Genomic DNA, 14,142 nt, shown 5'->3' with positions numbered 1-14,142 from the left:
ACATGGGATGGTGCTTTAATGGATGGAATTTCAGAGAACCATATCTAAGGGAGAAAATGTTGGCAGATAGGGTCTGGGGATGACAGATGGTGTAGTAGGAGGAGATATTACCACAAAGGCCAGCCCTATCTGGGAACCTGACCTGGGTTCAGCACTCTTGAAATGTTGACATTTCTAAGCGTTCCATCATTTTCTCCAATTCTGAACTTTTAGGTTCTCAATAGCCTCCATGGCACTAGCCATTAAGGTAGACTAGAGTGGGGGCAGGGTAAGAGGACAATCTGCCTGTGTGAAGAGAAAGAATGGACGAGTAGACAGGGCTACAAGTGTCATAAGAATACTAGCGACTGTGTGTTGAATACGTAAGATGTGCTGAACACGTTACCATGTGCTATCCCCAGTTGTTAGATGAACCGTCTGGGGAAGCACTTTAAAAACGGCAGCCTTTCTAGTTAGCCTTATTAGGCCCATTATGGAGAAGAGAAATGGGAGACTCACGTTAAGTTGCCCCAGCTGACAAAACTGAGTGAGAAAAATGAGATCCGCTCCCAGGTCTATCTGACCCCGAAACTGTGTCTTTAATTCCCCTTCATATGTTCTCCAACCATAATCCTTTATATGCATAGTCTCTAGAAAGTGAGGAGCTGCTGAGAGTTCACAGCATCCTTTTTCATGATCCACAACTTTCCTCTCCTCAGATGTTTCTTCCCATTATTAATCTGAATGAGCTCTTACACAGGAAAAGGAAGAAACACTGAGCACTGTTTGCATCTCTATTAGAATGAGGGGCCAACAGACTGACATGGGATGGAGGGGGCAATGCATGTTCAATGAACTTCTCCACTATCTCCACCCTTTGAGAGCCTGAGGACTTACCAAGCCCAGTGCACAGGGGGCAAATCCTCTGTCTTTGGGCACTGGCACAGCTGGCACAGGCCTTTAGCATCCTCAGCTTCAGTAACCTCTTGTTCCAGGCAATAGAAAAGTAGGAGCAGGAGGGAAAGCAATCATTGAGTTGTCGTTGACCTTCTACATTCCCCTCCACCTATAAATCAAATGTCCTTATGATGCTACTTCCTCCACTGCTCTTCACAGAGTTGGGCTGGCTAGAAAAGATCTCCAAGATCACAGAGTTGGCCCATTAGCAATGCTAGTGACGTTAGAATTACCTGGAGACATTTTTAAACACACCAAGGCCCAGGCTCTTCTGCTGGAGAACAGGTTCTAGGTCGAGGCTCAGGCAGGTTGAGACCTAGAACACAGCCTAACCCCATGTCTTTCAGCTGAGTTCTGGGAAAGACACATTCTGGAAGTGGGCCAGAATTCTCAAGCCCAGAAATTGCTGTACAGAGAGCAAAGACAAGCTCCTGAGCCTGCAAGGACTGTGGTTCTGCTCCTCAGACATGTTGGACAGGCCAATTAACACCTGAATCCTGCAATGACTTCAATGCAGACAGCAGACTCCTAGCCAACCACTCTCCTCTCACCCCACACACCGTGATTCCTCTTCATTGCATTGCAGTGCTTGGTGTGCAGATGAAATCAATAAGGACAATACAGCTGAAAGGTTACTGTACAGGAGCTCTCAGTAATGAGTGTGTGTGTGTGTGTGTGTGTGTGTGTGTGTGTGTGTGTTGTCCAGCAGATGCTTTCCACTTCTTTCTTAACTATTTCCTAATTCCAAAATTGTACATTTGCCCCCACAGACTATTTTATCTCCATTTTAGAAGGCATTTAGCCAAGTCCTAAAACAAAGAAAATTACAGTTTTATTCCTTCAGGTGAGTTAAGAAAATAGGATCAAAGCTCATGGACTGATATCATCATGATTTTGCTCTGTTCAAATTCATTTATTTCTAAGAGGAAGAAAGAACTGATGTGCCTGGTTAATGATGTGAACTACCCAAAGTGTCTGCATGAGCTACACACTTACTAAAGGGCAACATCTTTTGGTTTCTACCTACAGAACCTTTTGACCTAAGACATGTACTGGGTATTCCAAAGTAAAGTGTGGCCCTTCCTGAGATGAGTTGAGGAGAGCAGCTCTCAAGTTCATTGGCAATAATCAGCTCACCTGTATGAAGAGAAGGTGCTTCTCCAGGGCACCATTCTATTCATAAGTTACATTTGTTTTAACAGAGAGACCATATTCTGCTTTGACTTGGTAAGAGTTCCGTTCAGGGTCAAAACATCTAACAGAGAAAGTGTTCATGTCTGAGCACAAAATTTAGACAGAAACTGAGAATGAGAAAGTAGAGTCAGAACCCATTAAACCAGGGAATTTAAATTCCCGAGAAGAACGGAGGTAGTTATTTAAACTCTGAGTGCTATTATTTAAAGCCTCTGTTCCTTTCAAAGTATTTAATATGACTTTGGCATTTCATAGGTGAATGCTCTCCTCAGTCAGATGTCACCATATGAGATTGTTTTGAAAACTTCTGGGATTCTGGAAAGTCTTCTGTAGAGTGCAAAATCATAAATTCTTCTTATGGAATAATTTCAAAGAGAAAACGATTTTATGAAAGACAATGTTCTTAGCTGTCCTGAACCTCATCACACACTTTGGTTTTGAGAAATCCTGTCTCCTTTACCTAAATTTACTATCTGAATAGAAGATGTTGCTTAAAACAAAACAGAATAGGACAAAAAGAGGAAGGAAACCATTTCCTCGAGGAGCAGTTTCAGCCATTTAAGACTTAACACACAATAAAAATACTCCTTTTATTACCATTACTCACTTCAGCAGCTACTCAAAGTTCACAGCAATTCAAAGAAAAGGCCAAATTTCTTAAAGCGGAATCAAAGGCATTTGAGATTTCCTGAGATTACAGGTCACAGACATACATAAAAAAGCTCAATAAAAATATTTCATATTCCATTGTGTATTATAATTTTATAAATGCCTATGCAAAGACTTAGCCCTCTATCAACAGATACTCAATAGAATTTTAAATCATTTTTTTTTCCCAACTGGTATGCACTCACAGAAGGTACTCACTTTTGATCTGTTTTTGCATTTGTTTACCACATTCTATTTAGATTAAAAAAGAACAGGGAAAAAAACCCACTTTTCTAAATCACTTATATGAATTACAAACAAGCTCTTTAAAGAGTTCTAAAGAATTCAGCTCTCTTGGCTAATTAACTGCCAGAGCGCTTACTGAGATAAATACTGTGCATGAAAGAATCAGTATAGATGCATATGCGTGCACTGGGCTGAGAATGGGGCTCTGAACCTCAACTCTTGTTTTCTCCTTTGCAAACTGTGGGAACAGGGGTGGTGGAATGGATGGATACTAAAGTACCTCACAGGTTCCCAACATATTTATGGACCAGAAGAGTCAAAATGACTCACCAAACTTGGGGGAAAAAATGACAAAACAAAAGAGATCATCCTAAAGAGGGGTCCGGAGAGCTCAGTCTGTTATGATTCCTTCAGGTGATTCTGCGACTCAGCCAGGAAATGGAGCCAGGAAACTTGTAGCTTCTAAAAATCACAGGTATTTCAATTTTGCCTTGCATTTACATATATTCATGAAAAATGGTTTTATGTTAAAAGTTTGAAAATATCACACTTGAAATACGCTAGGAATATTGCTATTGAAAAGAGCTTTCTTAGAAAGGTAACTTTTGTAATCGATTGTTTAATATAATTTTTCGAACTTAACTTTTCTTTCTAGTGCACTGGAATTTTTTCACTGAATTTTTTTAATGTTTATTTTTTGAGAGAGAGAAATAGAGAGAGAGACAGAGAGACACACAGCACAAATGGGGGAGGGGAAGAGAGAGAGGAAGACACAAAATTAGAAGTAGGCTCTAGGCTCCAGGCTCCAACCTGTCAGCACAGAGCCCCACACGGTGCTTGAACCCACAGACTGCGAGATCATGACCTGAGCGGAAGTGGGAGGCCCAACCGACTAAGCCACCCACGTGCCCTGAGTACACTGAAATTTTTGAATTTGCTTCAGTCATTACAGGGAAAAGAGGTGAAGTTTAAAGTCAAAACTTTCCCACTCCTGATAAGAATTCTAATTTGTGAAATAAGTAACATCTCGGCTGGGCAGGTCTTGAGCTAAATCCTAGCCTATGTCAGGTGCTTTCTGTGTACATAAAAGGGTCTGGATATATTCTTGATGACTGACAGATTTTAGGATAACTAGAAAGGATCCCTTTCCCCAAGCCATCACCTGGTTCATCATATCTGAGAATACTTTGAAGGAACTGCTTAAGGAAAAGTCATTTTGATTTTCAATTAAATCACTTCAAATGGAAATGATTTGGGTAACACACTAGATTGCTTTAAACACAATCTACAGCATCAATGACTGAACATAAGCCATCGTTGGAAATAATGGAGCTGGACTCAGAAAACACACAGCTCAGGGGTGCGTAGTTGCTTGAGCGTCCGTCCGAGTCTTGATCTTGGCTCAGGTCCTGATCTCATGTTTCTTGAGATTGAGCCCTGTGTCAGGCTCCTGGCTGACAGTTCAGACCCTGCTTGGGATTCTCTCTCTCCTTCTCTCTCTGTCCCTCCCCTGCTTGCGTTCAAGCATGTGTGTGCTCTCTCCCTAAATAAATAAATAAACTTAAAAAAAAAGAAAAGAAAAGAAAAGAAAAGAAAAGAAAAGAAAAGAAAAGAAGAGAAAAGGAAAGGAAAGGAAAGAAAAGAAAAGAAAAGAAAAGAAAAGAAAAGAAAAGAAAAGAAAAGAAAAGAAAAGAAAACACACAGTTCAGGGCTCTCCACGGAGGTGGGACAGAGTAAAGGGGTAAAGAGAGGGAGACTCAGACACTGATGCAATGTGCTCTCTGCTAGGACAATGACTTAGGCACCTTTTGGAAACAACTCTACATTCCATTGTTATGGTGATTTACTCACTCTGCTAAAAGGGTACAAAAGAGCTCAGGCAACCTAACAAGGGTAATGTGTAACTTTTGGTAATATGTAATTTAACCTCTCTGTGCCTCAGTTTCATCTTCTGTAAAATAAGGAAGATGATAGTACCTACTTCAAAGCGTTCTTGTGAAAGTCCAGTGTGTTCACCCTTGTAAAATGATTAGAATACGACCATCCATAGTAGGTGCTCAGCAAGTGTTGGCCAGCAGTAGGTCAGAGTGCATACCGTCGCTAGAGGCACTTGGTGCCCATACTCTGCGTAGACCAAGCCATGCAGGACTGCAAAGAAGTGTCAAAATCCCAGAGTTCTAAGAGCAAGAAGAAACCCTAGAAATCCTCTTTCTGTTTTGAGGATTGGCTTTAGACTAGCATATTTTACGCAGTCCATGTATAAAAAAATAAGCCACTATTTAAGACTAAAAAACCCATAAAAACTGGAACTTCAATCTTCCTTTGAAACATAAGGCCATCTGCCCACACTGGTGACTTCTGGGTGGGACTGTTTCCCTGAGACCACACAGAGGCTCTCAGGGTGCCAGTCTCTCCACCACTCCTGAACGCCCTTTGGCATTAAACTGGGTGTGGGTTGCCAGTGCACAGTTTTCAAAAGCAAGGCTTTTGTCTTTTAACAAAACAAACAAATCAACCCCCCAAAAACTCTCTCTGTACCTGTTTCCCTACCGAAAGTAGAAAAATAGAACGTGAACCCTTAGAGAAGATTTGACCTTTCTCATACCTGGTCCACTTGGGCCATTTACACGATTTGTTATAATGTAGGTATTGCATTTGTGATGTCTCATCTGGTTCAACACCTCTTCTCTTACAAATATGAAAAACGAGGACCCCAGGGAGTTTAGGTGACCATCTGAGGTCCCAAGTCTTGTTAGTGGTGGAAGTTGTACCCACATGCAAGACTTTTCCCCCCTCTCATCGAAGTTCCTGCTTTTCCAGCCACTGTCTTCTTTGTAGCTACTGTAGGTTCAGTCTGTGTTCCATATGAAGAAGCAGGACAGGAAGCCTACCAGCTGCGACAAGGAGGCACCCCAGGCTGCTACAGACACCAGAAGCCTGTACCCGGGGTAATTCATTAGCAGTGGTAGGATTATCCTTTCTCAGCCAGGTTTCCTGTCTTAAAGAGTCTTTTTTTTTTAAGATTTTATTTTTAAGTACTCTCTATACCCAATATGGGGCTTAAACTCACAACCCTGAGACCAGGAATTGCATGCTCCACAGACTCAGTCAGTTGCCCCGTCTGCCCCCTGCCTTTTTCTTCTGTTAAATATTCTGATGGCTGAAGCAGAGGAAATGACGCCCCTCTCAAGCAACTGCTCCATTTCATCTATGCTTAATCCCACCTCCCTTTCATGTCTAATCATGATTTCTTTTCTTACTTCACTAAATGACATGGTGACCCAGGTGATGAGAAAACATAAGATGACACATAAGAAAACCCTAGACGCTTAAAGTGAATGAGCTGGAGAAAGAAACAAAACAGAGGAGAAATTGCAGCTGTTTCCACTTGTTCAGGTTCCTCCACGGACAATCTTTAAGTTTTCCCTTTCCTGCCAGCGAAATGAGACTGTCCTACGTACCAGGTCTAGCACTTTCCCTACGTACACACAATGATGCTATTTCTCTTACACATGTGGCTTTCCTACCCGAGAGATGACAGGCGTGAACACTACCGGAATTACTAATTTATCTCAGTTTACTTACACTTATTTATTTTGTATTTTGACAGTGATTCTGTGAGCTGGGGGGTTTTAGAGTGTGCTCATTCCCCACCCTACCATCAAACTGTCCCACAGACAAGGGCTTAGTTTAATTCTATAGATCTCATTTAGGAAACTCAATGATCTATCTCCAGTTTTACCACTGAGCATTTGCCAGAGTTGAATCAGGCCTCTTAGACATAAAGGTGAAACAGGCTCACCCTTAGAAAGGAGCATGATAATATCTATTTTAGAGACTGATGGAATGAAAAAATGAGATCCATTCTGTGCCCTTTGTAAACTATAAAGCACATGTGTGGCCTATGTGTCCTAACAGTCAGATGTCGTATTAAAACACTAGGGAGGGGCGCCTGGGTGGCGCAGTCGGTTAAGCGTCCGACTTCAGCCAGGTCACGATCTCGCGGTCCGTGAGTTCGAGCCCCGCGTCAGGCTCTGGGCTGATGGCTCGGAGCCTGGAGCCTGTTTCTGATTCTGTGTCTCCCTCTCTCTCTGCCCCTCCCCCGTTCATGCTCTGTCTCTCTCTGTCCCAAAAATAAATAAAAAACGTTGAAAAAAATTTTTAAAACACTAGGGATATAAGGTGTTCTGAGAAAGGCAGGCTATAGGACTCAGGAAGAAGCTCATGACTCCTGATTCCATTTCAAGAGACAACAGAGACAGAAACAAACAAACAAACAAACAAACAAACAAACAAAGGGAAAACAGATTATTAAACATAAGTCCTAGTCAGGAGGAAGCACCTCCAGGAAGAGCAGTGTGGTAAGTTTGGTGGCATCTTCCTGTGTGTTCCCAGAACCCATCTACGCAGGCTGCTCTTTTGGCCCCTATCACACTGTTGCATGTATTTCATTATTTGCCCTCCCTCCCTCCCTACTCTCCAGCATCTTATAAATCAAGCTTTCCAGGAAAAGGCCTCTGTGAGGCAGGCATCTTTGTATTTCCAGCACTTAGCTTGCTGTTGGCTAGGAACTTCCAGCCTGCTGGGTTAATGTTACTTAGTGTGACAGACAGACAATGCCTTTGCCCCCCCACCAGAGATGTCCACAACTCAGTCCCTAAAATCTGTGGCAATGGCACCTCATGTGGCAAGAAGGACTTTATAGATGTGATTAAATGAAGGATCATGAGATGGAGAGATAATCCTGGATGTGCCCCACGTAATCACAGGATCTCTGTAAGAGGGAGGAAGGGAGGAGGGTCAAACTCAGAAAAAGGAAACACGACAATGCAACCAGAGTTTGGAGTAGCCTAGTTTGAAGGTGGAGTTAAAAACCATAAACCAAGGACTGCTAGAATCTGGAAAAACTAAGGAATCAATTCTGTCTTGAGGCATCAAGAAAGAATGTTATCCTTCCAGCACCACGAGTATAGACTTTTGACCTCCAGAATTATAAGAGAATAAATTTGTGTGGTTTTAAGCCACTAAGTTTATAATAGCTGAAGTAGGAAACAAAAACACTTAGATAAAAAGTAAATGCGTACCTGTCATTTGAATGAATGGGCAAATGAACAAAAAGAGAGAGCTCTGAATAAAAAAGGGAAAGACCTAGATTCAGATTCCAACAATGAGCTGGGTAACTTGGGCCCCATATGTAATCTCTCTGGAACTCCTTGTGAAGAGCCAAGGGCATGGAGACAGACCGATTAGGAGTCAAGGCGCTTCTAGGCTATTTCATGCTGTGCATCTTTGGGCAAGTGCTCAGCTCTCTAGGCCTATGTCCTATCTATAAGATAGCAATAGTGACACAACTGTTGGGGGAATGAATGCGCTCCAGTCTAGTTACGTTTAATGGGACTCTGAGTTAGGCGCATGTGAAACTAGGCACATAAAAACTTTACTAATGTCACTTCATGCACAAACCTTGAAACCATGACAATTCTCCAAATTAAAAATGAGTGAAGGCTTAAAAACTGTGAACAAACTGAGGGTTGATGGGGGGTGGGAGGAAAGGGAGGGTGGGTGATGGGTATTGAGGAGGGTACCTGTTGGGATGACCACTGGGGGTTGTATGGAAACCAATTTGATAATAAATTTCATATATTGAAAAAAAAATGAGTCAAGGATTACACAATGGTAAAGCTGGTAAACTGTGAACAACTGGCTGCCACATGGTGGGTCTGCTTCAGCTGCTGAACAGAAACACCCACTTGTCCTTTGCGGGAACCCATGTTGAATTATGCAAGTTAGAAACAATACAAGTAACAAATTATGAGAGGTCTCCAGGAACACACCCCTAGAACAAAATATGACCACCCTTTAATGCATGCAAAGCAATTACCATGGGTCTGGAACACAGGAAGCTATTATTCTGCTATTATTATATTAACTCAGTGATAAAAGCCTCAGAATAAACACTTCCACGATAGAAAATGAACCAAACTCCAGCTTTCCCATGGGCTTTAGCTTTTCCTGGGCCTCCAGCTCCTGTCAGAGAATTCTCACAGTTGGAAAATCTGAGTCAGGTGTGCTAATAACACCCCAGATTATGAAGTAATAGATTTTCCAACTCTTACCTAAAACAAGGAGGTGTTAACTGTGTGCTCTACTGAGACCGCCATACACATCTTGCACACCCTCTTTGGGCCCCTCAGCCATATTTAGACTAGAATCAGTGACATGACAAGGACCTTCTTGGGACTCAGTGCCAACCAGCAACACTCTTCTTTCTCTTCTCTTCATTCTGTTCCTAGAACCCTCAGAGAACAAGGTTGTGCCTGGTACATACTACAAGCTCAATAGATATCTCTTGAATGTATAAGTGACTTTTATGGAACATACAGCCCATGTCTCTCTCCCATTTTCCAGACAATGAGCCACAGGCCAATTAGAGCAATAACTAGAAAATCCCTTCCATGTTGCATGAATTCGACTTAGTAACTGTCTCCTCCCAAGAGAGAGGAGCTAATTTCTCAAATCCAGCAGACTGGGTTATAGAGAGGAAATCGTTTTAAATAACATTTTTAAAACTGTATCTGTTTTTCTAAGTAGCTTCCAGTTTCACAAAATGAATTCTGATGCTAAGTGCCCCATAATGAGGAGATCTGGAAAAGCATAAGAGCAACACTGAATTATTTAGCTCTAACTAAAGCCTGGTGTTACCTTGAGGAGGAACAAATGACTTATGTTTCAGATTCTTTTAGGTTGCACAGAACCACTTAATGCAGAACCAAGTCCTGTTTTACTTGTACCTCCATTTTCTACCAAAGCACAACTAATACTTGGGAAAACTTTAGAGCGAGGAGGACTTAAATCCTTATCCTAACTTCGGGTGACCACACATCAGGAAGAGCTGGGCAGGCATTCCTTGTGTAAAGACCACCCCTCGAGAAGAATCTAAACCCTTTCCCTAGAAATGGACGTTAGTGATATTTTTTTCCTGTTTTTTTGGAGCTAACTTTCATCTCTTCTCTGGTAGCTTAAGTCAATGGCTTGCACTGTTGTCCCTGGAGCTAGAGAACAGATGTTCCCCTTATCATAAAGTAGCCTTGTATGCTTCAAGAGTCAACTACTTAGTGCACACACTTGTTAAGGCTACCCATGCCTAGATTTCTTAACTTCGTGTAATACTATAACGTTTATTATCTGGTCCCTTCTGATCTTCTTCATAACAAGTTGGGTTGTAGACCCCTGAATCCATACACTGAGGGAAAATCATGTGACATGATCTTTACCAGACAGGTTTCCATGCGTGCCTCCCCAGACACTCTTGCTTTTTAGTCAGAAAAAAATCTAGGGTTGCCCAGTGCTTACCCCCAAGTTTCTGCCCATTTCCTTGCCTTATTTAGCTGTTGGGGCTCCCTATGCTTAGTTGTACAATGGATAGCAGGTCTCTATTTGTGATTTTAAGTGATTTCCAGTAAAAGTCTTCAATTTCTCTATGTCGGGTGCCTGTGCTCTTTCTGCTGTATTTCCCTTTCCCACCTTGCCAGAGCCGTCTCATCTGTGTGGCCAACTTGGGTCGTGCTCAGATCGGAAGCCCTTCTTACCATGCTGGCTGCTTTGCTGTGTTACAGAACCATGGAATGAGGATGATCAGAAGACAGTGACTGGCCACTTTGTCTACCACTTACCAACTTGGACCTCTTCTGAGTCTACAGTGCCCAAGGTGCAAGGCCACACTCATGAGCACAACATACAAGCATGACCTCATCCAGCTCTTCCAAGTACCCCCAGTCTCACCATCAAGATTTTTATCTCATCAGGCCATTATTTACTTACTTTGAACTTCTTATTCTTCTTGAGCCTGCCATGCAAATTCACACTACTGTACCTTTCTCTAGGCTACCCTGCTGTTGGCAACATCCTTCCTCCTGTTCTCTCTCTCTCAGGTCCCTAAGTGTCATAACTCTGAAATATACCAAGTGTCATACCTTCTTGGAGGTATGGCACTTAACTTCCCAGACAGGATGAGTCACTCCCCTCCATATTCCCAGAGAATGCTACAGATATCTCTGTTATCACCCTGATCATGAAGTATACACTGAGGTACTTTTTATTTAATTATTTCGAGAGAGAGAGAGAGAGAGAACACAGATGGGGTAAAGGTAGAGACAGTGAAATCCCAAGCAGGCTGTGCACCGTCAGCATGCAGACTGATGCGTGGCTTGACCTCACAAACTGTGAGATTATGACCTGAGCCTAAATCAAGAGTCAGATGCTTAAATTGACTGGGCCACCCTGGTACCCCAAGTACTATGGTACTTTTATAGGTTTCTCTGTTTCACTATAAACTTACTTTTTGCAGCTTCCTATGACCCAATCTACAATTTGTTTCACAGAGTCCAAGATATGAAGGAGTTAAATAAACATGTATGTGATTCCTTAAGCAGAGGTGACTGTATGGTTCCCAGCACCTGGGTCTGGACCACACTTGTTTATTTATCTCTGGGTCAGGGAGGACAGAGTTAGAGAAATACAAGAAAAACAAGCCAACTGGTGCCCAGCCAAGAGTGAGAAACGTAGTGTACCTGATAGACCATTATATTAACAGTTTCTTCTTTTTTCTGCTCTGGAGGCCCTTGACTCTGCAATAGATTTCGCACTGTTTCTTCCATCCTGAGAAACAAACAGACAAAATAAAGACTTTCTTTAGAGATGGTTTGATTAACATGGGGCTATTCCAGTTAGTAGAAATATTTCTTCAGTATAGTTCCAGTATAAGCTTATACCTGGAAATCTCTTTTCTCTTCTCTCTCCTTCATACCCTCCATTAGGAATCTGTCATGAAGTCCTTTAAAATTAAGAATGTCTCTGAGTTCTCTTTGTCTTTACCATTCAGGTCCCTATCACTGGCTTCCTGCATTTGTACTCATGCAAACATCTCCCACTATCCCTCTTCACTTTCAATCACTCCCCTTTCATTTGACACAATGTCACCACATTAATCTTCCTGAAATACCACTTTTTCTTAAATCAATTTTCAAAGTTGGTGACGAATATTACATGAATGCATCTTCGCTGTTAACAAACTGTTACATCTTTCCAGGGTGGTCTGTGTCAGCACACAAAGATCTATTCTTTTCAGGTACTTTCTGGTATTTCATGATGCGAATGCACCATACATTATTTAACCATTCCTCTACTGATGGAACTTAAATTACTTCAGATTTTTTATTCTTTCAAATAATAAACATCTACACATACAGCCTAGTGCACATTAATTAGTATTTCTATGGGTTATAATGTAACTTATATTGTATGTTATAATCCTATATTGTCTTACATTCCTACTTCCAATACCCATTCCCCATTGCCCAAAAGTAAACAGTAAAAAAAAAAAAACAACACATTTCCATTTCCACTTTGAGACACTGTTTCATGTTGTTACTCCTTGAAATGGCAAACCCTGCATCTTCTCATTTCCATCCATCTTTCAAAATCTACTTCAATTTCACTACCAAAGAAACATCTTCACGGCCTCCCTCTGCATTTCCTTGAATTTTTACAGCCTTATGCTTTACATCACTCATTCTATCATTCAAAAACTCCCCACTTTAATGCTCAAATTATATGCATGTTCTTTCTTCTGAAATTAATTACAATATTTGGTATAAAACCATGTCATAGATTTCTTATGTGTCTCCCCCCAACTACAGATAAAGTGGGTACTCAGTAGACAGTTGCTATATGAATCCTTTGTTAATGCATTTTTAAAAAGTATTAAGTAGTTACTCTGTGCCAGGCATTGATCATGTATATTCAAACTGTGTTTGGATGACCTTGTCTCTGGAGCCCATCTGTGAGGATACATGGACCATACTCTTAGGGGAAGACACCTGAGCAGGATGCTCTGAACACAGTGAGTGCTCTCTTGCCCAGAACCTGAGTTGGCTGTTTCTATCAGTCCCATCCTGAAGACTGTATTTCAGTGACTCAGTATGATACTAGTTTAAAAGACCTGAGGAAAAGCAGGCTCATCCAGCTTCTTTCTCTCACTAAAAGCTTCTGGCAAGACAAATTAAGGGCTCCAGGAGGCGACTGAATTCATGAAGTGGCAAGACCATTACAGTAAACAAAGGAGTACAGTTCCAAATGCCAAACTTTCTAATATGGCATAAAACTACTTAGTGGCAGAGTGAGGAAACTTCAGATGAACTGGGCCAGTTCAAGTCTAGGTTATAATTGGAGAAATTCTGCCTTTACAGGGTATGCCATCAAGATCCACTCAAAATTTTAGAAGACAGTGGACATTGATTATGAGCGCTCAAAGAATGATTTGTGACTATATTTATATAAGCCATCTCTTTGTGCATCCAAACAGGAGAGCAAAGTCTGGCTCCCTGTATTTTCACAAGTCTTACATTATTAATGATAACATCAAAATTAAACAGTACTTTCAACTTGTTGAAGAACTCTCATCTACTAATCATTACAATGTACTTTTAAAAGATCACTACATCACTACTACACTGTGGTGGATGAGAAGCAGAGACACAGAAAGGTTAAAGGCTAACTGACAGGATCACAGCTAGCTGGGTAGGTTAGGATGAAGCCATTTTGCCTGAATATCAAAGAGCGGCTTCTTTCCACTAGATCTTATTTACATACAGGAAATGATTTTAAATGAAGAAGAGTCTTAACTTCTAATCAAGAGTTACCATGGTGAACATCTATTGGGTGCTGAGCCCAAAAAGGCAAAAACACCATTTCTGACCTTAAGCTCTGAGAGTGCTCACGATCTTGTAGAAGAGACAAACTGAATTTATTTACCAAAAAAAAAAAAAAAAAAGAAAGAAAGAAAAAGATATAGGGGTGAAGAAAGCACAGATTCTGAAATATTAAGTGATCAGAGCCAATTTCTAATATTCTATTTCACTGTATGAAAAAAACAAATTATCTCTCAAATGGTAGCAGATTTTCCATGATGTTTGTCAAATCTATCATAAACAAAAAAAGTAATGATAATGGTGAGGAGTTGCTCAAGATCAGGCAGCTTGTGTATGATAGATCAGGGACTGGCCCCCAGCATCCTAAATATCAGTCTATTTTCTCTACCTCAGTACAGAGGCTGCAGGT

The 14,142-nt window shown here is 41.3% G+C and overlaps 1 protein-coding gene across 7 annotated transcripts in view; it reads right to left on the bottom strand.

Moving 5' to 3' along the window:
• Window positions 1-14,142, bottom strand: part of NCKAP5 (NCK associated protein 5) — a 959,339-nt gene that overhangs the window by 302,536 nt on the left and 642,661 nt on the right. For all 7 annotated transcript variants that reach the window (XM_019454167.2, XM_019454177.2, XM_019454159.2 and 4 more), the window contains one exon: window positions 11,595-11,682. In XM_019454167.2, the coding sequence (XP_019309712.2) occupies window positions 11,595-11,682 (88 nt within the window). The remainder of the gene's footprint in view (window positions 1-11,594; window positions 11,683-14,142) is intronic.

This window comes from Panthera pardus, unplaced genomic scaffold, assembly GCF_024362965.1.
Source record: "Panthera pardus isolate Hobbes unplaced genomic scaffold, ASM2436296v1 HiC_scaffold_10, whole genome shotgun sequence".
Lineage (NCBI taxonomy): Eukaryota > Metazoa > Chordata > Mammalia > Carnivora > Felidae > Panthera > Panthera pardus.
Note: the sequence above shows the minus strand (reverse complement) of the source record. Positions and strands in the feature narration are given on the sequence as shown.